This window comes from Trichechus manatus, unplaced genomic scaffold (assembly GCF_000243295.1).
Source record: "Trichechus manatus latirostris isolate Lorelei unplaced genomic scaffold, TriManLat1.0 scaffold00237, whole genome shotgun sequence".
Classification (NCBI taxonomy): Eukaryota; Metazoa; Chordata; class Mammalia; order Sirenia; family Trichechidae; genus Trichechus; species Trichechus manatus.
The window spans coordinates 1,574,907-1,599,517 of record NW_004444173.1 but is presented as its reverse complement, the minus strand read 5'-3'; the positions used below and the strand labels follow the sequence as shown (position 1 = coordinate 1,599,517).

Below are 24,611 nucleotides of genomic sequence, written 5' to 3'. Positions count from 1 at the left end.
ACCAAGATGCCCAAGTGGATGATGGCAATCTGTTAAGGGGCAGAACGTCTAGTCTGTTAGTATTTTTGTTTGTCAGTTTATTATTTGTGAGCTCAAATAATTGACGAAAAAAGTGCCCACAGAAGAAGGGAGCGGCTCTTTGAGACCTGGGCTTGTCAGGTTTTGTGTTTCTTGTTTAAGTTTGGCCTGTGGCTGATGTTGCCGAACTGAAGCTCCAAGCTGTTTGTCCACATATCTGTCATTGAGAAAACCTTTCACCTCTTGTTGTGTGAGTTTGAGATGTTTAACTAACCCTGAAATGAATTAATACTGTAGATTATAGAGCCTTATAAAGGAGCTTTGTCCCAACTGTTTTCCAGAGGAATAATAAACCCTCCCACAAATTTCTATTCCCACCCAGAATTCCTATAAAATAAACTAAATTTCTAATAATTTAAATGTGTTATCAAGCCCACAAGAACAACAACTCTCAGAAACTGCTAGCTGTGAAGCAATTTTACATAAGATGGAATCAAAGTGGATCCTTGGATAAATTATACTTGCTTGATCACTTTGATTTAAAAACAACTATTTCTTCTCTCTGAGTTTATTATGTAGACTATAACACAGGAAACCATGTTCTCATAAGAGATCTCTGTTTATTTTCTCAGGAACAGACCAGCTAATCTGAATTCCTCAAAACTCTTATGCTGTTTTACTGACCAGATAAGTCAACATACTTCCACATAAAGTCTGAATTATGAAACAGTATAAAACTATGGATTCAACTAAACAGGATTATAATTTTGGTAATTTTTTATATCAACAGTAATTGTTTTCTATTAATTAAACATAATTTTAAAGATCTTTAGTTAATGATAAGATTTTAGACTGTTATTGAGTTAATTAATGATTTATCTTTGGATATCTGAATAATTTCTAATAATATGTAATACTGAAACATTGGTCAGTGTTATGGATTGAATTGTGTACCAAAAATAAGATATATTGAAGCCCTAACCCCCAGTACCTGTAAATGTGACCTTGTTTGGAAATAGGGGTTTTTGAAGGCGTTATTAGTTGAGTAAACATGAGGTTGTACTAGAGTAGGGTGAGCCCTAATCCAATATGGTGCCCTTATAAGAAAAGATCCACAATCGATGTCCATGGAAGCAGCAGTTAAGAAATCAAACGACATATTGCATCAGGCAAATTTGCTGCAAAAGACCTATTTAAAGTGTTGAAAAACAAAGATGTCACTTTGAGGACTAAGATGCGCTTGACCCAAGCCATGGTGTTTTCAATTGCTTCATATGCATGCAAAAGCTGGATAATGAATAAGGAAGACCAAAGAAGAACTGATGCCTTTGAATTATGGTGTTGGTGAAGAATATTGAATATACTATGGACTGGCAGAAGAACAAACAAATCTGTCTTGGAAGAAGTACAGCCAGAATGTTCCTTAGAATGGAGGATGGTCAGACTTCATTTCACATACTTTGGTCATGTTATGCGGAGGGACTAGTCCCTGGAAAAGGACATCATGCTTGGTAAAGAAGAGGGACATTGAAAAAGAGGAAGACCCTCAACAAGATGGATTGACACAGTGGCTGCAACAATGAGCTCCAACACAGCAATGATTGTGAGGACGGCGCAGGACCTGGCAGTGTTTCGTTCTGTTGTACACGAGGTCGCTGTGAGTCGGAACTGACTTGACAACACCTAACAACAACAACATAAGAAGAGGGGAAGCTAGCCACAGAGGGAAGATGGCCGTGTGAAGATGAGGGAGATATTGACGTGATGCAGCTACAGTCTAAGGAATGCCAAGGATTGCCAGGAACCACCAGAAGCTGAGGGACAAGGAAGAATCTTCCCCTAGAGCCTTCAGAGAGAGCATGGCCCTACAAACACCTTGATTTAGGATTTCTGGCCTCCAAAACTGTGAGACAATAAATGTCTGTTATTTAAAAAAAAAAAAAAATAATGCTTCTTAGTCCATAAAACTTAATTGGAAATGAAGGAAGTTAATGATTGTATTCTCTCTCTTTGTTTCTCTCTCACTTTCTTCCCTGTCTTTCATCTCTCAATCTCCCTCTAAAATTTGACTTTACTTAGTAAGTTTTATTAAAACCATTGGGTTTCCTCCTTGTGGTCCGTGTAGCACAGTGATAAATAAAAGCAGTATTCATACAAGGTCAAAAAAATTGATCAGTGACTGTATGGTTTCAAAAAGCCCAAGCCATATTCTTGATGATCAAATATTATTACTTTCCAACCCGGAGTGTTAATATTCTGAAGACAAATTTATAGAGATACACAAAATGTAGGTCTTTAGAGAGGCAAGAGCATTCTTCCTTTTTATATCATCCTGCATATGATTCTCTTTTGTGCCTGTTAATATCCTTCCCCATTCACATACACACAGTCACATATACACATGCACACACACACCAATTGTGAGAGAAATGTTATTAAGTAGGAAACACAATTAAGAATAAGAGAACTCTAACACTTTTGGAATAAAATTCTGAGTTTCAGACTTATGCAATTCAATATGTCAACACTTGTTTTCTTCCCTTTTTCATGATCAAGAGAAGAAAAAACCAAAAACAAACCCATTGCTGTCCATCAATTCCAACTTATACTGACCCTATAGGACATAGTAGAACTGCCCCATAGAGTTTCCAAGGAGCACCTGCTGCATTTGAACTGCCAACCCTTTGGTTAGCAGCTGTAGCTCTTACCACTACACCACCAGGGTTTCCATATCAAGAGGAGTCACTTGCAATTATAAAAGCAGGGGGAAGTTCGGGGGTAGGGGTGTAGATTGTGTTCTAGATCAGCTAATTGCAATGCTACTGAAATGCTCCTTACCCCCAAACATATTGGGGAGGGAGGGGGAGTTGTCCAATGATTAGCAACTGCTCTCAAAGAAAAGTAAATAAGTAAATGAAGCAAAAATATTTTCATCCACACAATATTCTCTTCAGAAGTTTCTCCATGGATTAATAAATTCCCTTTTAAAATATACATGCTCCCTCAGAAATGTTGTTGGTCACAAATTATTATGAACTATCTTAATTTAACTGGTAAATTTGAAGGCTATTTTTCATGACAAGGTAATAGAGCTTTCTATTTGTTAAAGAGAAAAAACAAAATTTTAGAAAAATTTTCAACAGCCGAAGGACAGCTCTAGGGAACTAACTGAGTCTGCCAAGTTAATGAATGACACCTGTAAGAAATTTAGAAGAAGATCCCTTAAAAAAATTCAAATTCAGTAAAGCAGACACAGAATACTGTCCAAATTCATTTTCATAATATAAAAGTCATGTGCAAAAAAATAAAATTCTTTCAAATATGCGGTAAGTCCAACTAACATGAAAATAGAAAGATATTCAGGATGCTCACTGGGGTCATAGAAAAGAATCAGGTATATATGTGCAATCATACATGTATACTTATAGGAAGTAGGAATAGGGAGCAATTTGAGAGTCACAAAAGGGAGTTGAGAAAGATGACTATAAACTAGGTAGCTGTGAACTTTATTTCCAGGACTCTATACCTCTGATAAGCAGAGAGACAAAGGTGAAAAGAACTGCTGAGTAAATATCAAAGCAAGTTTACTTTCATCTTGAGTTTTGAAATTAGCACTGTTTAGACAGAACTCCACAGAAGTCTGGAATTTTGAGAAATGAATTATTTCAATTTGTAGACTGTAGTCTATACTTTCAGTGACCAAGAATAGTGGAAAAGTGGTGGAAATAATAATAAAAAAACTAACAATTAGTGTGTGTTAGCATTATGCTATAGATTTCACATACATCAGTTCACCTACTTCTCACACACACACAAAAAAATTCTGCAATTGGGTGTACTTATCCATATTTTATAAATGGTAAAGATTAAGATTTATATGTGAAGCAAGTTTTGAAAAGGTCTTTCCTGTCTTTCCGTAGCATTAAATAATTTAAGTTTAAATTTGAAATAGATATCAAACATTTCAGGCAATGATTCAAAAATAAGAAATATATTTCACATTGCATCCTATTTCACATATGTATCTAAAAAAATTACTTTCACAAAGTACTATTTACTTTTACCATGAAATGATGTCTTTTAATATTTTTCTATTCTATTTTTTAATGCTATTCACTTATTTTTGTTTTTATATTATTATCCTAGTGCATTAAATTGATTGATGACCCACTGATGGGTTTTGATCACATATTGTGATCACTTTTTAAATCATTTATTTATTTATTTTTCTTTAAATTCTTTGGATGCCGAATCAGATTAAAATTTTATTGAAGGCAGATTTATTGAGGCCATTCATTCTTAAATTCCCTTATTCTCAGAACCTCAATAAATGTTTTGAATGCAATATAATTTTACCTCTGAAAATGCATTATCTTTACTAAATGATAATCCCAGAAAAGGGGGAAAGGGAGGGGAGGAGGTCTACAAGACAACCAAGGCCATTTATAATTACAGCTGATAATATTCCATCAAAAACTATCATTCCTGTCTATTTTATTCAGTTCTTTTCCACCACAGAGTTGGCTTTATTAAATGTCCATAGCAAGACAAATACCTAGCCCTCTCCTTTATCTCTTAAAAATGATCCTCCCACTAGACATATGTAGTTTGAACTGGTGAGAAGCAGTTACACAAATAACACATGAATTGAAGAAGCACATATTTCTTCTATTTCTTTTTAGCTATTTCAGAATCTAAATTTCCATAGGATTCATTCAGATTAGTTTTACATTATAAAAATATCTACACTTTAATTCAAGGATATGATGTAATCAAGACCATGACTTTCCATAACAATTAAAATGTTCTTTCTCTATCTTCCATGTTTGCTTGTTTTTTTATCTTCCCTTATTAACGCATTCAGTCATTAACTTTTTACATTCCTAACAGGAATGCTTCTCATTATTTTCATTTAGGAAAATGATACCCATATGAAATTTGTTTTCCTTATGTTTTCATTGACTGTAAATATAAAATAATTTGTTTATAAAATTTTAGATAAAATTAATTTTCTTTTATTGCTTGTAGGCACTCATATTTTGAATACAACCACTGTATTAATCATTGTGAACCCTTGGTATTACTACAAATCAGAAAAGTAAAAAGAAAAGAGACATCAGATGGAAAAATACGTATTTTAAAGATTCATGTGGGTATCATAAGAATTATATCGAATTGCCTCTTTTGAAAACCATATAGTGAAATCCTTGAAAATTAGGCATATGTTCTTTCAAATGAGACTCAGTTTTGAACAGATGTTCCCTTAGATCTGTTATATTAAGACTAAAATTACTAAATCCGCATTAGTTGTTTTTAAACTTGTTGTTGTTAGGTGCCTTCGAGTCACTTCTGACTCATAGCGATTTTTATTCAAAGCTCCCACAGGCGTCAGTGGAAGATCCATGCATGGAAAAAGGGTGTAATGTGTATCCTACTTTTATTTATTTCATATGTATACAGCAATATAAAATAATATATTACATTTACACTCATTTTACTTATGTATTATTATAGCATTCACAGTAACAAACACTATAGTTAAAATTGAAACTCATCTTTTGTTATAATACCCTGTTTTCACTCACAGATAAACTGTCTCAAAAAAAAGTGTGTTTAGAGCTGAAATTCCCTGCTTACTTTCAGCTCAAAGCTGTAAGGATGTACTGGAAGTCTGAGTTCTATCATACAGAAGTTTTTGAGCCGCCTGTGAAAATTTAATATATTTTGCATCATCAATGCAATATTTTCACACACCTCAAAAACACCTGGAGTGTAAAACTTCAAACTAAGAATGTGACAAGTTTTCAAGAAATAAGTCATTTTTTCTAATTTTTACAAATACTTAAAAAATAACAGTGGTTAGAAATACATGCATGCACACTGAAAGTATTAGAATTTTTGTCATATTATTGCCTGCAATACTCTGGCGGCACCCATCTACTCGCATTCTAATAGAATGCTATAATCTAAAACCTATGCCAAGTTTGAGAAGGAAAAAATACTCTACTGAACAGTTTCACAAATTACTATATAAGGATTTTGTTTGACTTAGCAGAGGGTTAGTCCTTGAAGTACTAACAATATATAAAATAATTTTACTACTCCATGGTGTAAAAAATATGGAATTTTGTCATTTTCTGTTTTTCCTTGTTAAAAAGGAAAATAAAAAGGATGTTAAGTGCAAAGCCTTTACCACTACAAAATTAGAATTGAAAAAGTTAAAGAACCCAAGAAATTACAATATGAAAAATATAAGATTTTCAGAAAAATCATCAAGTGTATCAATGTTTTAAGTATTTTTGAGTTCCTCGGGTATTAAAAGCACACATAGAAATATGAGAGGGGGAGAAAGAAACACACACGCAATGAAGTGTAACACTGCTTATTATCAGTCAACAACAGGAATGATTTTCTTTGTCCTACTTAACATTGGCCACATTCTAACTGAATCATTACATTAAAGATTAATTTAACTCCAGTTCCTAATTTTTGGAAGGTAAAATAGTACAACTAATGCGCAGTTATTAAAGTTTACATAGAAAATTGCAAGGATTTTTTTGTCCTCCTCCTTACTGGAGAAGCAGGAGGGTTTTTACATTACAGAACATCTGACTGCACATTATTAAACTATTATGAAATGAAACAGGAGAGTGAGTAATTAAAATATTTAGATCTTCTACTATAGTACTTAATTTGCAATGTTTGATAAAGGCATTGCATTTAATATCTTCATTAAATGAAATAAACATATTCCTTAATATTTCCCAAGAAAGATGAAACATTTCTATTGTTGACACTATTGTACCTGTAAAGTAATTCTAATGTGATGTTTAAATATTTGATTTTAAATTATTTCACAAAACTGTGTTCACAAGTTAAAAATTAGAATGGTATATGTGGATGAAATATTTCTAAAAATTGTCATTTGACATACCTTTGAAACATTATGACATTGTTTCCACAGGAAAATTTGTTGACTTCTTACTGCTTTAAAACTGACCATGTTAACAAGGAGTAGGTCTCATGATTAGTCTTGTCTGAAATAATGAAAGACTGTCTAACAAGCTGGATATTATTATTCATTGATGTGTATAGAATTTATGGGAGATTGGATATTAGGATGACCAGATTAAATAGAAAGCCTACTCTGAAAGTCCTCGACATACTAATCCAGTAAATGTTTATTTGTAAACCTTCAGTCTTTGTTGATTGTGTTTATCCATTTCAGAGTCCCCTTCATTTGCAAATGACATTTTAGTCAATTTACTCAAATCATCCTTACTTTGTTGTAACTTCTGATTTATTTTTGATTCAATAGAAAGTTGATTAATGACCTAATCATTTATTATTTTATGTTTAAATAATGTTATTTGTCCCAGAAATTTGGTAAAAGTTTGATTTTGTGTGTAATAGATATAATTTGAGCCCTAAAATGCAAATTAGTATAACTAGCTGCTATATTAAAAAGTAACTAATACACAAACATATGGTATAAGAAGGTGCTTTAAGGGAGATTACATACAATAATATGAAGGGCTACATAATTAAGAAAATTTATTTAAATCAAATTAATTAATATAGTCATTATATTATATGTAAAGTAGGTATAACCTTATTTTCAATGGTATGTAATAAGAAAGATGAATGCATATTTTTCCCCATGATTGTAACACAATGCATGAAAGGTTTTAATTAAAGCAGACTGATTCAACAAGAAAATCACTTTCTTGTTTAAAAAGCAATTACAACAAACTATTTTCCAATTAAATTATATAGAAACATTTTCTTAATAAAATAGTCTATTATTCAAAATATTAATGTAGAAATGTCAAAAATTTGATAAAATGCACTTAGGGAACGTATGTGCTTTTTGTATTATATATGATCAATTAATTTTATATATTTTTTAAGAAGCCCATAAGCCTGGAACATTACACATATTATTTTTACATCTAAGCTGATCGGGAGTATGACATATTAACATCTAATTTGATAACGATCTAATGAGTGATGCAAAGATATCACTCATATGTATACATCAAAGACTTCTGAACATACGAATGCATTTTAATGTTACAACTAAAGTAAAATCTTACTTAAATTACATAAAATTAGATGGAAGCATTTTTTAAGTATTACATTTTAGTCTATTCTTCAATAACATAGCACAGTTCAATCAATCATTGAACATAATAAATCAATTAAACTTAGAGAAACATTTCAAAATAGGCCGGTAATTTAGGCTGGACAAACATTTAGATGTAATGTTGAAGGCTTTTTAAAGGGGAGCTGTGATGATTTTGTTCTTTGCTTGGAAAACTGTCTTACATTCTCTGATCTTTCTCTCTCTTACTGGTGTTTCAACAAGCAATCAACAGTTAAAAAAAAGAAAAAGAAAAATATATAAAAGAAAAGAAAATGCATCTCACTGAATTTAATAATCTGTCGACATAAAAATAAAAGGAAATCTTTACTTTTCAAGGCTGAGACTCATGAAGACTTTTCTCATTAATAAAACACTGACTACATTTAAGCTATTAATGTTCACACATCAGATAATACTGAAACAATAGTGTACCATGTTTCTATCTTCAAATTTAATTAATTTATTTTAAATTTAGGGATCCTTTATATCTCATAGTTTTTCTTTATCAGTTCAAATATTTATATATCTCTATATATTCATATAGAGTTATAAATAGATTTTATATTCATGTGTAATTAAGAGGCACAAAACTATGTAAAACTATGTAAAATAAAATTTTGTGTGAGTTATATGATTGAGGACTTTTTAAAATAGTAAACTTCAATTACATACTTTACACCACAAAATGCACAAACACCCAGTGTTCTTTTTTTGTTTTTTGTTTTCTAACAACATATACAGGTGAGTTTATAGATTCTTTATAAAAGTTTTAAGTGAATCTAAATTCAAAGCCATAGAAATAGAATCGAAATAATGTAGATTGTAAGATATTTTGATATTACATGTTTAGTGCTCATTCTGATAACATCGACAGCTACATCTTTGGCATTGAAAATTCAGTAGGAGTTCTTGACAAAATTTTGTAGCTTAGAGCGTCATTTGCTTTTAAACAAGGAAAAACAGGGTTGACTAGGATATGAAAGCTGGAAGGAAACTATTAATGATTTTTTTTTTTCTCAGTAAGTTTATCTTTGGGACCCTGAATTACCTTTTACTTTATTGTATGATGTGGACTGTATGAATCCATTTAAAAACCAACTAAGTTGTACCACATTTTAGGAAAATTATATAATATAATATATATATTTTATATTTATTTAGAAGCTTTGAAATAGTACAGTAAACACTTTGCAACACGGTGTATAAACTACAGAATGTCTTTGATATTTTTGTAGGTCTTCAGAATACAACAATTTTTATAACCCACAGGTGAAAAGAACATAATCACAATCTCTCTTGTAAAGTTGGAATAGTTTGGGGAAAACTTGATCACACAAAAATAATATAAAACAGTCAAGTTTAAAACAGTGATATTGCATTTATAATGCACAAATTTCCTTTATCTTTATGACTGGCTTCTCGTGGTGAATATAAACATCTAAAGGGCTCAGTGACATTTGGAAAGAGAAAGATATATAGTGCTGTAAACAGGCACACACTGATCAGAGAGGCAAGGTCAGTTGCCTCTAAAGTTTCTACAGTTCTGCACATTCCAACTCATTTCTCAGGCCTGCTGAGAGCAATTAGGTCCTAAAATTGGCCACGATGGCTCCGCCAGCAATCTAATACTCGGCTGCACAGAACTAACTGGATGGCCAAGATAATGAAGTTGAAAAGTTGATGCTTTTGTTGGTCGACTTTGTGCAAATCATGCTGCTTCGGGTAAGTACTGTAGAATTGACTAGCATATCCTTTTCCGCGCTGTGAAAAAGAAAAAACAAAAAAAAGGCTCTAAGGAAAAGAGGCTGACATTTGAAGTTTAGAAATGCACATCATTCTAAGAGAGACAAATACAACTGGAACGAGTTGTACCCCCACACCTGATCTATGTAGTGTCAAAATATTTCAGTGCTACCTTGATCTTGAGTAATCACGCTGTTATTTGTTATCGACATTTGTATGAGTCAGTTTTACATGGGAAATGTGTATTTTATATACAAAACATCAATTATGTGGAGATTAGCTTTTTAAAAGTATCTGCAAAACAATCCCTACTTCGCTATTTGTATATGATAATTGCACATACATACTAGTGTTTCAGAGTTGAAGCTAAAGAAATAGGTAATGAGCACTCACTTATTAATAGACCCAATAGCTTCCTTTTGACTCATTAACAGCAATATGCAAAGTTACTCTTCTGAAGGTGTTGGTAGCAATTCTGTTATTCTGTTACAGCTCTGATGTGGTGCAATCAGGGACATAGCCAGGGTAGAGTCCTTATTACCTTCAACAATGACTTCATCATTTCAGTGCTTCCTCCAAATTCTTTCCAGGAGAAAAACATGTCACCCTTTATATTTCTATAACAAGTCTTTAGAAGAATCTATGAACAATTTACTATGTATTTAATTTAATAAAGTCTAAATTATATGCATCAAAACAGTATAAAATAGAGAAATAAGTGTATGAAAAGATGTTCATGTAGTTCAAAAAATTTAAAGCTTGTTCAAATTTTCTAGGTTTATTTTATTTCATTTTTTGCCTGCAGAATTAAAAATATGTAAATTTATCCCCTAAAAGGGATCAATTTTCTCATAAAGAGGGCAAAGTCAAAGTGGAGAAAAAGATATTACTAGTTTTTCTCTACTGTTACAAAACATATAGAACTGTAAATCAGAATTGTCAGGATTCAATTGTTCAAATGTTTCGATTTCTGGGTGTTTCATTTATTCACAGTGAAAAGGATATTTCTTCTCACCTACCCATAATCTACATAATATTTGTGTGCATAATGAAAGCAGAAACTATAACCTCTAAATTAGTATTTGACATATAATAGGTTTATAATAAAAATGTTCAATTGATGTAACAATCACATATCATATATATGTAAATCTCTTAAAAATTAAGAACTATGATAAGTAGTATAACTCAATTGTTTTAATCTGGCCAATAGTTGCTTTTCTTTTTTACCAGATGGAAGAACATGTTCATTAGTTCAATCATTTTCCCATGGTGTATCCAATCATTTCAGGTAGATTACCTAGTTGTTTATTTTCCAATATTGTTTTCTCTGATATTCTCTTTATCATTTTTCATCACAAACTCAGTTTTTGACCAAAATAATCAAATATTTTGGCACAAATTTCTATTTTAGCAGGGACACCAACATTAAAATTATAAATCAAGTGCCATCATTGATAGAAATTAAAGTTAAAATAATTGTTTATATACGTACTTTGTATAACCAGGATTAAACAAAATCAAAACATTTTGTTTTATAATGTCATATAATATCATGGATTATGAGTAATGGTAGCCAACAGTTATTGAGAATTTATTATGATAGTTTCAAAGCAGTTAAGTACCCAACCTCTAAACAAAAGGCTGGCTGTTCAAACCCACCCAGAGTCACCTCAGAAGACAGGCCTGGCGATCTTCTTCTGAAAGGTCACAGCCTTGAACATCCTGTGGGTCTTTTCTACTCTGCACACGTGGGGTCACCATGAGTCTGAATCGATGGCAACTAACAACAACAACATGATATAGGACCACATGGTAGCTATTAAAATTCAGCTGGTTATAATGCTAAAGAGAATGTCTAATAAGGAAACAGAAACTCTGCTCTCTGTGTCTCTTAAACGAATTAAATCCTATTATCTTATGCTCTTAACTGAATTTCCGGTTTCATTAAAACTTGAATTAAATGATTTCAAATCTATTTTGTTTTTACCAATCAGAATTAAAAATTTTTTAGTAAATTAAATAGTTAGCCACCAAAGCAACTGAGGTTTATAAAATGAATTGGAGCAAATAATGATGGAGACCTAATAAGGTACAGTCGAAACTGGATGACACATTTGTGAGTGAAAAGGAACACTCTTAATAACACGCCAGACATAATGTTATACTGTCCTAGACAATCCAAGAAATATGGTCATCCTACAAATAATTCTACCTTTTTCACAATAAGTTGGAAATATTATTTACAATTTGATACTTTTAATAGTACAAATCAGAAAATGCTGATTTATGGAGAACATCATTCGAGTAGTTCAAGGGCAAAAGAAACTCAGGAGTGATCACTCAAACTATAAGCTAATTAATTATGTGAAAAATGAATATACTAAAAAAGCTACATCTTAGTATAAAAGCAGAAATTAGTTAACACATGATTTAAATCAGTAAAATATCATTTCTAATTAGGTTAAAAGATTACCTATGGGAAAAACTATGGGCACAGACGTTGTATGTTCATTTGATTTAGTCAGGAGACAAAAATATATTCAGTGATTGAAGCAGTTAATTGTCATAAGAACACAGGAAGTTTAGCATATATTATATTAAATATCATAAATATACATGTAAGCTTCAAAGGCATATTTTGATTCATCCTTAAAGTTACATGTGTGTTGCCTTTAAACTCCACATATTTCGGTAGTGCTCTGAATAATATAATCACCTTTTATTAAGTTTACCTCTCACCTATTAGTGAATTCAGGAAGGCAAATCCGAATAGGACAAATATAAGAGTGGCATTTGAAGGTCAGAACAAATTAGAACGGGGAAGGATGATTTCTTCTGTTTCTGAGGCTAATCCCATGCATCTGAAGTGCTGTCAGGCAACTAGAGAAAATGGAATATTATTTCCAAAGCTATCGTCACATCCACTTTGTTTCAAGACTTTTAAAAAGTGAGTTTGAATACTAAATAATCATTATTCCTTTGTGACTGTATGGGTTAACGTCGTAAAAATCGTAGGCAGATATAATCCAAGAAAATGGATCAATGTGATTATATTTTAGAGGCATTGACTCTAATAAATTATTCCATAGTTTTAAGTAATATGATTGTACTTTACCTGAAGCATTTTAGACTGTAGAATGGGTCAAATATATTGAATCTCTATGATTTCTCCTCCAGTCTATATATGCTTTGGAATTATCAAAGACATTTGGAAATTTTCCTTTCCTTTTTATTTCACAAATGCATTTTTCCCCTTGCTATGCATCAGCACATGTAGGGAGTTGGTCACTTGGTGTGGATGAAAGGTTTTGTTTTGAATCAAACCTAAAAGTAATAGGAAAAGGACTGCTTGCGTTTCTTTCTAACTTTATGTCTTTATTCAGTCGATGTATTTTCATAGTGAGCCACAGAAATGTTAGATTTAAGACACTTATCTTAATGACTGAATTATAATATGAAAAATCATTCATAAAGACAGACAAATACTCAAATATCTACCTTTTTATAATTTAGAGTATGTATATTTTTTAAGAAAGTTCATGGTGTATTACATTTTTCTTTATATTGTAGAATCCTGTTATTGTCTTTGATAATTTGCAAAGTATGATATTTGCTGTGGAATACTGAAAAATCTCGATTAACTAATGACTGAAGAAGAATAAATGTAATATGCCTACTGAAAAAAATAACTGTAAAAGTATCAGCACTGGTATATTATTTATACCATAAAACTGCCTGCTGAAGAATGATTTTACATGATACGTTAAAATGTTAATTAATAATTTGAATATTCTCATCCCCATACTTTCATAGCAGGAAGTAAAATACCCTTTAGACTTTATGACAGTAAAAGCCACAGAAGCTGAAGGGATAAATTAATCTTGTGAAGTAATCTAATACATTTCTTCGCCTGAAAGAAAGAGCAGCCTTTAAACATCCTAGATGATTGAGACTCTCCACTACAGTGAAAAACTTCCAGAAGCTGAGATCAGTAACCTACTCTGGAGCTCATTCAAATGTTTAATGAGCCTCACAGTCAGGACACTTCTTTATATATAAAATGAATCTAGCATACAAAGTTTGAGCCCATTGCCCCCTGTGGAAGTCAGAAACACCTGCTCTCTGTTCTCTGTGTAAAAGCATATCATAAACTTAAAGACAGTTTAAAAGTAAGTCTCCGTCAGAGATGTGTCCAGTTCAATAATCAGTTCTTTTTAACTTCCTGCTGTCTTATCCTTGAACCATTTTTGAGAATTTTCTTTAAAATCTCTCTAAAGATTTTTTTTTTTAATGTTTAACCGTAACATACAGATATAAGCATAGTGCCTTTAACTATGAAAGGACAGTATCACCTTGATTTGCTTTAACCTTCCCATTTGAACAACCTTATATTTGCATTACTTTTACAAATATAGTTGCATATTGTTCAGATTGTAAATTATTTTTCCTCCTCACAAAAATTATGAAGATATTAAATTTAAATGTATGTATATATAATGTATATATACTGACATATATACTGAAAAAACTAATTACATGTTGTGCTATATTCTGGATTATAAAAAGACAAAAGCCTAATATTAGTAATTTATGTATAGTCTTTCTGCCCAATAATAATGTTTTAGTGCAGCATAAACTTCTGAGTTACGTTTGTTTCATAATGTTCTCACTATCCTCTTGCTATATATACATTTTTTATTTCTTCAAATAGTATGCATTTTTATTCTACCTTGACAGAGTGAAGGGGGAAACAAGAAATTTGTTTGGAGAAGGCGGTTCCCATATATGAACTTGATTAATCATTTAGAAAGGAAACTCTGTGAGATAAATGACTCAAACAATCCTTCAGACCGTAAATGTAAGAAAAATGTAGTAAAGCCAGTGCTTACTTTTAGTTCAGTCTATGTGCGTGTGCTATACTTACAATATAGTTTGCAATTAATAAATGTTTAGAAATTAAAATATAAATTCACATATATTTTAAAAGATAAGAAATTTGGCAAGTGTAGTTTCATGAAATAGAAAAGTACACCAATGATTGAGTAAAATGGATCATTTCTAAGAGAGGACAGCAGCATGTTCAGCACAGTAATCTCCTCTTAGACATTCCAGCCTTGCTAGAGTCCCCTCCTAAGGATCCAGCATTACCAAGATGGCTACACTCTAGTTGAGACTATCTATCATTTGTAGTTTATGGATTAAAAATAAATTTGACCTAATTTTCTCACTAAGCATGATATGTACAAAGAAGGAATTTATTTTATAAATTTTAAGGTACCCTAGAGATCAGGCAGAGCTGATGCACTCTGCAAAGCCCTGAATCTCCTGTCAATGAAGATTTTAGAATTTAGCATTGTTCAATGTTTATTTTTAAACCAAATTGTATTGCTATGAAAAAGGACTTAGTTAAAGCCTGGGATATAGGAGTTTCTATTTGTCCATAGGCGCTCTGGTGGTGAAGTAGTTAAAAGCTTGGCTGCTAACCAAAATGCTGGCAGTTCGAATCCACCAGCTGCTCCTTGGAAACCCTATGGGGCAGTTTTACTCTGTCCTCTAGGGTCACTATGAGTCAGAATCGAATCGACGGCAACGAATTTTGGTTTATTTGTCCGTAAGTACAGACCACAAGAGTATATCGTTACACTATTACCCTCACATAACTTTCTGTGAGGAAGTGAGGCCCTCTGGAACATGATAGATTCCTTCTAGAAAGAGGACCCATTAGCAAGTAGGAATTTCTGTGTGTGTGTATCTATTTTTTTTCACTCAAAATTAGCTTCTCACAAAGACAATAGTACATTTAGAACTGGTTCACCAGTAAATATCTACTCCGTGGATTACTGCAACCATGTCAACTATCTCTAATCTTCTTAACAGGGTAGATGTAATTATAGTAACTCAGTTTTGTTCTGTTTTAAAATACTTACCTCTAACTAACTATATTAATGACGAGTGCTTTCAACTCTCCCAAAAAACAGCTATAGTGTATTAACTCCTTTAATTAAGATAATATACTTTGAATATTATCATTACTTAAGTTGATTTGAGCAAGATATCTAAAAAAAATCTCAATAATAATTCATAACATTTCCATCTAGACACAAAAGTGTTAATATTCGAAATCTCTGCATGTAAAATATAAAAACATGAAACTTTTAAATTCAAATATTTATAAAATACTAAGACAATATGTTTGCATAGAATTCTATATATTAAAGGGATCTATTCCAAATTTACTTAAAAATGATTAAAATGATGTCTTGGAAGATTAATAAATTTCCCCTAAGGGGGGAAAATAATAATAGGATATGACGTCACCCATAACACTTTGACCACCACACCAGGTTCCGTTGACAAACAAAATCCCATTGCCTTCATAGAATCTTAAAATGAAGTTTGAACACTGAATTATTTTTATATGTTCTGGCCCTACACTGTTATAACCTTAGAACAGAAATTCTAATATATATTGCTTTCTATGTTTATTATATCATTGAATTTCCTCTGGGATCCTTCATAGTAATCCTCTAAAATACAGAAACTATGATTTGTTCTAGTAATATTTGAAAATGTCATCCATTACATTGACAATTAAGAAGCACCTTGAAACTTCTTTTGAGGACAAAGCACTCAATTATATATTATGTTAATAAGCATTAAGGGCCCTTTCCATTTAAGTAGCCTTTGTTTTGCCATTATTTTGTGTATCTGAAATTGCAAAAAGATATCCGTATGTTACTTTAAAGAATAAATTGTTCCTAATTTTACTTTTGAGAATCATGAAACTTATAATATTTACTGACATTTAGACACTTGTATTTCAAGTAGTTTCCTTCAAAACAACATTATAAGATGCTCAAATTAGTTACTTCTCTGAAAGGTTGAAATTAGCATTAATTTTTCAAAGCAGAAGTCATGGAAAATGCCTGAATAGGATTGATCATTCCTGCAAATATAGGCACCTATAAAGACCTATTTGCACCAAATAACCTCATTGTGTCATAATATTTACCCCAACTACTAGTGATGCACACAACTTCATTTTTTATATATAAATTAAACTTTAATTCGGCAATGTAAGATGAAAAAATATAAGAACAAATACATAATACTTTGATTTTTAAAATATATAGTCATGTATTGAATCAGTGGAGGCTTGTGTTTTGCCATGATGCTGCCCAGTTTCCAGACTAAAATGGACTAGGAAGAAAGGCCTGGCGATCTACTTCCGAAAATCAGCCACTCAAAACCCTGTGGATCACAATGGTCTGATCCACAGCCTATCATGGGGATGGCACAGAATCAAGCATCATTTCTCTCCGTTGTGCATGGAGTAGCCATGAATCCAGGCTGACTCCAAGGCAGCTAACAGCAACAATGGCCTACTTAACAAAGGGTAAGATTTCAAAATGATTTAACAACGACCTTAGAGAATTAAGCCATGAAAATAAGCGAATTGTGTTCTGAGTTGATAAGTAAAATACTTGTCACTCAGTTAATACAAGATTTTTTTTTATCAGAATAGACACACCCAGCCTAATCACTTAAAACCTGTCTGTAAAAGTAGGGCTAGTTATCTGATGATCTGATTTCCTCTAACATAATTCAGTTACTTACACGTCAAAGCAAATAGCAGATTAAAAGCAGAAAGTGCAGGCTCAGAGGGAGTTGAAAATACAGACACACTAAAAAGTGACAGCTGACCACAGAGGATGGATGGAAAAAACACCTCCATACGAAAGCAGTTAGGAAGTCCAGTATAAGAGGTGTAGGTAAGGGACCAGGAGGGTTGTTATAAAATACAGGACGCCCAGTTACATATAAATTTCAGATAAGCAATGAGCAGGTTTTTCTTTTTTTTTTTTTTTTTTTGGTTAAGTATGTCCCATGCAATAGTTGAGAGTCCTGTATTTAATTTGCTAAATCTGGCAGCCCTATCCTCAAGGCACCCACTTCATAATAGCACAGATAACCCTAGTTACCACAGACGTAAGAAAAAGGTTGCACTGTGTTTTCTAATTATTTTGTAACATTGTAATTTTATAATAACTTGTATACGTAGTGCTATAAAAAATAATTTAAAGTTAATTTGTCAAAATTCAGAAGATCAAGAAATTAAATTCAGTTACTTGATATAAATTTATATTTAATGACAAATTGCCTCATTATCATATGTGAACAAAATTTTAATTGTCACTTAAATTATTTCTTTTTAATATAATGAAACTTTAACCTGGTCTATTAGTGAAATCCATGTTTTTGTGAGACTGATGTAACATGCTAAATAAAATGTTCTTTCTTTGCATAATAAACATAATTTTTCATTACTTATTCTAAAATTTAAGCCTATATATATATATGTTTGAGTTATATCCTAGAAACTTATTAAACCACCTCCCTCTCTCCCTTTCAATTTAACATATCGACAGATAATTAGATATTTGAAAGTTGATAAACTGAATCGAATTCGGCTTAAAAAATTAAAAAGTGCCGGTAAGATATCATGTTCAAATAAGATATCATGCTCGTTAAAGATAAAAATTCATTTCAGTGATATTCTAATTAGATGTCAAGATTTAGATCATTAAATAGTTATACTACCTTCTATAAGTTTAAGCTCCGTGTTCAATTAGGGTTCTTTTTAATTATTATAAATATTTAACCATATAATAATATAAACATAATGTATTATACATTTGTTATCTATGAAAGTATCATAATAAATCCAGGGAAAAAAATCAAATTTTAAATAATCAATTTTAGTTGGAGTTAAACATTATTGACAATGTATATTTATATATAAAATATCTGCATCATTATTAAAATACAAAAAACGTACAAACCTATCTTCATATCTCATTATAAAGTTCTTACAAAAAAAATCAGCATTTTGTTACAATACATATTTTAAAAAAAGGATCTGAGATAATCCTTAGTTTCCACAAGTCCATAAAACAAAACACAAAATCACACATAACAAAAGAATCTGAAAATGGCTTATTCAATAATTATGATGAATAAGAATTCCAAAGACTTAAAATCTATTACGTGAAAGCCCCAGAAACCTAAAGGTCAGATAAACTACTTCCAACCATAGTTATCCAGTATTTTGATCAACAACCTCCTGCCCATAATCATATATCCGTAATCGGTTTCCCTTTTGTGTTCCTCTTTCAAGTCATCTTATATATATTTAATGTTTACATATATGTTTTAAATTATTTGTGACAGAAAATTAAAAAAATAGATTAATGAAATTAGCAGTCAGTGATGGTGGAACATTAATTACGGAGTTATGAAAGAAAAGGATGGATCAGAAAAAAGAATGCTTGAATTAGTACAGTTAAGACCGTGAAAATCATGAAAAGCTGAAGAATACCAAATCAAGGGGGAGTATTTTAGAACTGGAAGTAAGTTTGTTTGTTGGCATTCAGAACCTATAGGAATTATATTAATTTATCTGAGTCACGGTAGATGCCGAGACAACCAAAGGAAAGAAATGCTGCTGGCTTCCTTGGTTTCAGTGTGTGTCATTTACTGATTCATTGATGTAGTCTATAAGAACACATAATATCTACTTTGCTCCAGAAACAGTTCTGGGTCACGGGCTCTAAAAAGAATACACACGGATTCTGTTCTAAAAGATCTCGCAGCCTAGTGAACAAACCAGCATGCAAAGAATTGTTTTACAAAATATTTTTGAAACAGCAATCATGCAGAAGAAACTACAAGAAGTTACAGGGAAAAGTGTATATAATTCTGTCTGGTAAGGATTCTCATTAAAGGTAAACAGAGATGAATTTTGATTGATGAGTAGGAGATGGCAATGCAGATGGAGCATGGGGTGCTTTTGTGGATGAGAGAGCATTGCAGAGGAAGAATAAAATGTGCAAAGTTACAAAGGGCCTGAGAAAACACGGTGTAGCAAGAAACTGACAGAAGCATTGAATGATACGAAGCAAAAAATGTTGCCAGGGCTTAAATAAAAGGGACTTTTAAATGTAAATGTTACTGGGGTGGCAACAGACAGCCTGAAAAATATGAATGAGAATATTAGAGTCTTAGAGAAATAATCTAATTAATGGACACTAGAATCTTAGAGAAATTACCTAATTAATAGACACTGTTGTTCTGTGCCATCAAGTCAATTCCAACTCATAGTGACCCTAAAGGACAGGGTAGAACTGTCCCATAGTTTCTAAGGAGTGGCTGGTGGATTTGAACTGCCAACCTTTTGGTCAGCAGCCTGATCTCTTAACCACTTCGCCACCAGGGCTCCAGAGGAAAGATAGAGGGTGCTTCATTGATTTTGGTAAAGCAGGCAGGAAAGATTGGGTTTGGGGAATGCAAAAGAAAATGTAACTGTATGTCTTTTCACAGAGATCAGTGGAGAAAACCCTGGGTTTAAAGTTTACATATCAGGAAATAGTTTGCATTCCTTCCCTCTAAATTATTAAAATTTAACAAAATATTTTGCAGTCAGAAAGACTGCTTGGGTGTTTTGTGACTAATAACCTCTAATATAATTGTAGAGGGAAAAAGCGATGAAATTATTTGCTGAAAGAAGAGATTCTGTCCCACTATTTCAACCCTTGGGTAGTGTCAGCATCAGTAAAAGCTAGGAACCTATAGAAGTAAGCCAGACATTTTTTTCCACAAATTTAAAGGACGAAAAAATAAGACAGATAACGGTCATAGGCTAATATTAAATTTACATTATGACTAGGAGACTGAATTTTTTTTTCTTTTTATAAAAGATTGCTTCTGGGATTATGCTTTCATAGAGAGGCATTTATGAGTAAATTTCATGCTAGAATGATCTGGTCTGCAACTCACAGAGTTACTGAAGGCACATGGACAATTTAAATTATGGCATTTAAAATAACATATTTAATATAATGTATTTTAAGTCTTTAAAGGTCCCATACATTGATCAAGTCTCTACTGTCCAAAAATAACTCCATCCATAGCTCATCTACTGGTATTTTTTAGTTATGATTTTTCCTCATGTCTACTTTTCATTTCCAAAAAATCTTAAACAATTTTAAACAGAAAACTATGTTTGCATTTTTCACTGCCTTGGTACACAATCATACATGTATCACACATAATTTGACATCTTACCTTTTCATTTTACTAAAATGCATCTTCCTGGGTGTTCCTAACTGCTTATCAGTCTTCAATAAAAATTTACACCCTTCCTGCCCACAAACTTTTAAAAAATTATTATTATTGGGGTTGCACCCTTCTCTCAATTGTCCAGTTTCAACACTTGAGAATCATCTTTCATAACTACTTTCTATTCCTACGTTTAGCTTACTGATCATATGAATGCTTTTTTCCCCCAATTTTCTGCATTAGTAACCCCTTCATTTTCATTCTCAATCCCTAAATATTTTTGTTCAGGTCATTATTGCCATAAAGCTTGACAACGGCAATATGACTCTGCCAATAAAGCAAAGACACAACCCCATGCAACAAATCCTTACTGATTTCCTTCTAAATTGTGTCCAATTTCTTAAGTCTGGGGTTCAAGTAGTGAATTGGTTATAAACTCCCACTATAGTATCAGATGTAGTCTCAGGTAAAAAGCATGAGTCTAATTAACTAACCAAGAGACTATGGCCAAGTTACTAGACATCTCTTTTTCTCAGTTTCATCATCTATAAAATGGGGACAATAAGAATATCTACCTCATTTTGTTACTGTAAGGATGAAATGTATTAATATCTGAAAAGTGTTTAGAATACAGCCTAGCTCAAAACCAAACCAAATGCAACTCCAACGAATGACAACCCCATGTGTACAGCAGAACTGTGCTCCGTAGGGTTTTCAAGGCTGCGACCTTTCAAGGCTGCCAGGCCTTTCTTCCAAGGTACCTCTATGTGAGTTCAAATGGTCAACTTTTTGGTTAGTAGCCAAGTACTTAACAGTTTGCACCACCCAGGGACTCCAGGATTCATAATAATTTCTCAGTAATTGGTAGCTACCATTAATCTGGATATTATTATTCAAAACATAACTTTGAAACCTTAACTTCCAGTATCCTCCTGTATGTATCTTATATATTTAGCAACCTAGAATATTCATATCTCCATATCAGTTATCTGCGCTGTAATTCTGTACTTTTGGTCATGCTATGCCCTACTCCTCGAATGCATTTTGTCTCTATCAGTTAAAATCATACAGACTGTACTAGACTATTGACCCCAAAGTACAGCTCTTTGAATCCTTCCTTGATTACTGCAAGAGATCTTTCACAAGATAGCCAGAGATATTTTATTCTAATAAAATTAATATCTTCTTATCTGTTAATGAGATGAAAAACTAAAACATAGAATCATTGAAAACCAGTACATTGGAGAAGTTCTTAACTGCAGCAGACTATGACAATTTTGGAAACCCTGGTGGTGTCGTGGTTAAGAGCTATAGCTGTTAACCAAAAGGTCAACAGTTCAAATCTACCAGGTGCTCCTTTGAAACCCTATGGGGCAGTTCTGTTCTGTCCTATAGGGTTGCTATGAGTTGGACTCGATGGCAACGGGTTTGGTTTTTTGGTATGCCAATTTCACAAGCATAATATTAAATGATAAAAAGAATTAAACCTTTTAAAAATCTTATTTCTTTCAATGTTGGGAAACAGCACTATTTAATGCCAGAAGCTTCAACATTTTATGAAAATTGAGAGTTTTTTTGGTCTTCATATGAGGCACAAACATAAAAAGACATGCGAACATATGATTTTTAAATGCAGTTAGGTACTGGGACTTAGTTGGAAGATCTCTTGTTATTCAGGTGAAATAGCGATTGATATATATGTAAAACTGACGTAGAAGGCAGAAGATGGAAAACATACAGAATCATAAAAACATGAGCATTACATGGAGAGCTCAATAAATACACCATAAGCAGAAAATAATATTTGGGTGATTTCTTAGGCACTTCTCAAATGGACTTGTGATACCATTTTCTAGTTCTGTCTAACTTTGAAAGACAAAGGTACAAAAATGCAAATATGAGGCTGATTGAGAGAATCAAGTTTATCAGATAATAGGATTTTCATGAAGAAAAAAGGAGGCAAGAAAATCTTTGGATCTGGAGCATCCAGACTAAGACAAACTAGGAAAAAAAAAATGCCTGGCCATCTATTTCCAAAAATCAGCCAAAGAAAACCCTATGGATCACAACTGTCCGACTGGCAACAAATCATGGGGATGGAGCAGGACCGAGCAGTATTTCATTCCCTTCTACATGGAGTCACCACGAGTTGGCTGGACCCTAGGGCAGCTAACAACAATAGCAGGCGTTTAAACATTGTTGTATGCCAGACATAGATATGTTTGAAATATCTTACAGTTTTCCATACCAACAAACTATTTGCAGTTACTTTGTGTGATGATTTTAGGGCATTTGTGTCTTAAGTGCTCGACTGCTAACCGAAAGGTCAGCAGTTCGAACCTACCAACCAGTCTGCAGGAGAAAAATCTGGCAGTCTGCTCCCATAAAGATTTACAGTCTTGGAAACCCTATGGGGGCAGTTCTACTCTGTTCTATAGGGTCTCTATGAGTGGGAATAGAGTTGATGCCAATGGGTTTGGTTTTTTTGGTTTTGCTGTCTCTCACACAGTGATATCAGAACCCTTGGAGTAAACAATACCCTGTCTAAGCCCAGAATTTACACTAACGGGCTGGTACAGTTGTCTAAATACAGGTAAGTCACTTTGTATATGGCCATCAATTTTTATCACTTTTTAAGTTTTTGAACCAAAAAAAAATGTTATTTCTTTTCCTACAACCTACAAAGATAATATGCTACTTCTCATACTAAAATAAAATACAAAACTCTGTTTCAAAAAAAGGCATACTTTGTCAGATTATTTTTTCTGTTTGCTGTACATAATCAACTGTCTTCACTCACTGTAAATACACAAATTAAGTGAAATGCTTAATTTGAGAATATGAACATTTAAAATAATCATACGTTTGTGACTGATAGCAAAATAAAATGAATAAAGCTTAATCTTTATTGGTCCTTATGCCTTTGGTTCTATACTCTTTGTCCCATTGGTTTTATGAATAAAAAAACAAAACAAAACAAGGATACCACACTTTTAAAACCGAGGTATTATGTTAAAAAATGATATGCTGCAATAAAAAATGGTAATATATTGTGAAAAAGAACATTTGGAGTCTGATATCTCTCTGGGAATAAATGAAAGCATAATTCCTCTGTTTAAGCTCAGATTTTTAATTTTGTCCATACTCAGGCTGATGTCATTGTTCCAATTTTAACTGAACATATGGTTGCCTTGAACACTTAATGAGGGCATCTTTGGGCCAGGCACACACTGCTTTAAATATATTAAATAAGTTAATTTCCAAAATGAGCTTTTTCAGATCTGTGTCATAGATGAGAAGGAAAGAGTTACAGATGGGTTAAAGAAATTGCGGAGATCACACAGCTAGTAACTGGCTGGATCAGGATTTGAGCCACAGATTGGCCTCACGCTGGAAATCTTAACAACAAACCACTTCTCTGGTGTGAGGATCACTCTTCTAAGTGCACACTAGGTTATGAGTGTGAAGAAAGTAAATGCATACCGTGAGAACAAAATCAGAAAATGCTATCTTGTGAAACTGAAAGTTATAAGTTATAATAATGTCAATATGAATAAAATTAATAACACTTAGAAAACTCTTT

The 24,611-nt window shown here is 32.4% G+C and overlaps 1 protein-coding gene across 1 annotated transcript in view; it reads right to left on the bottom strand.

Moving 5' to 3' along the window:
• Nucleotides 1–5,438: 5,438 nt before the first annotated feature.
• PCDH10 (protocadherin 10) overlaps nucleotides 5,439–24,611 on the bottom strand; it is a 47,877-nt gene continuing 28,704 nt past the window's right edge. Inside the window, exon 5 of the mRNA XM_004389260.3 lies at nucleotides 5,439–9,925. Coding sequence (XP_004389317.1) covers nucleotides 9,906–9,925 — 20 coding nt within the window. The 3' untranslated portion in view covers nucleotides 5,439–9,905. The remainder of the gene's footprint in view (nucleotides 9,926–24,611) is intronic.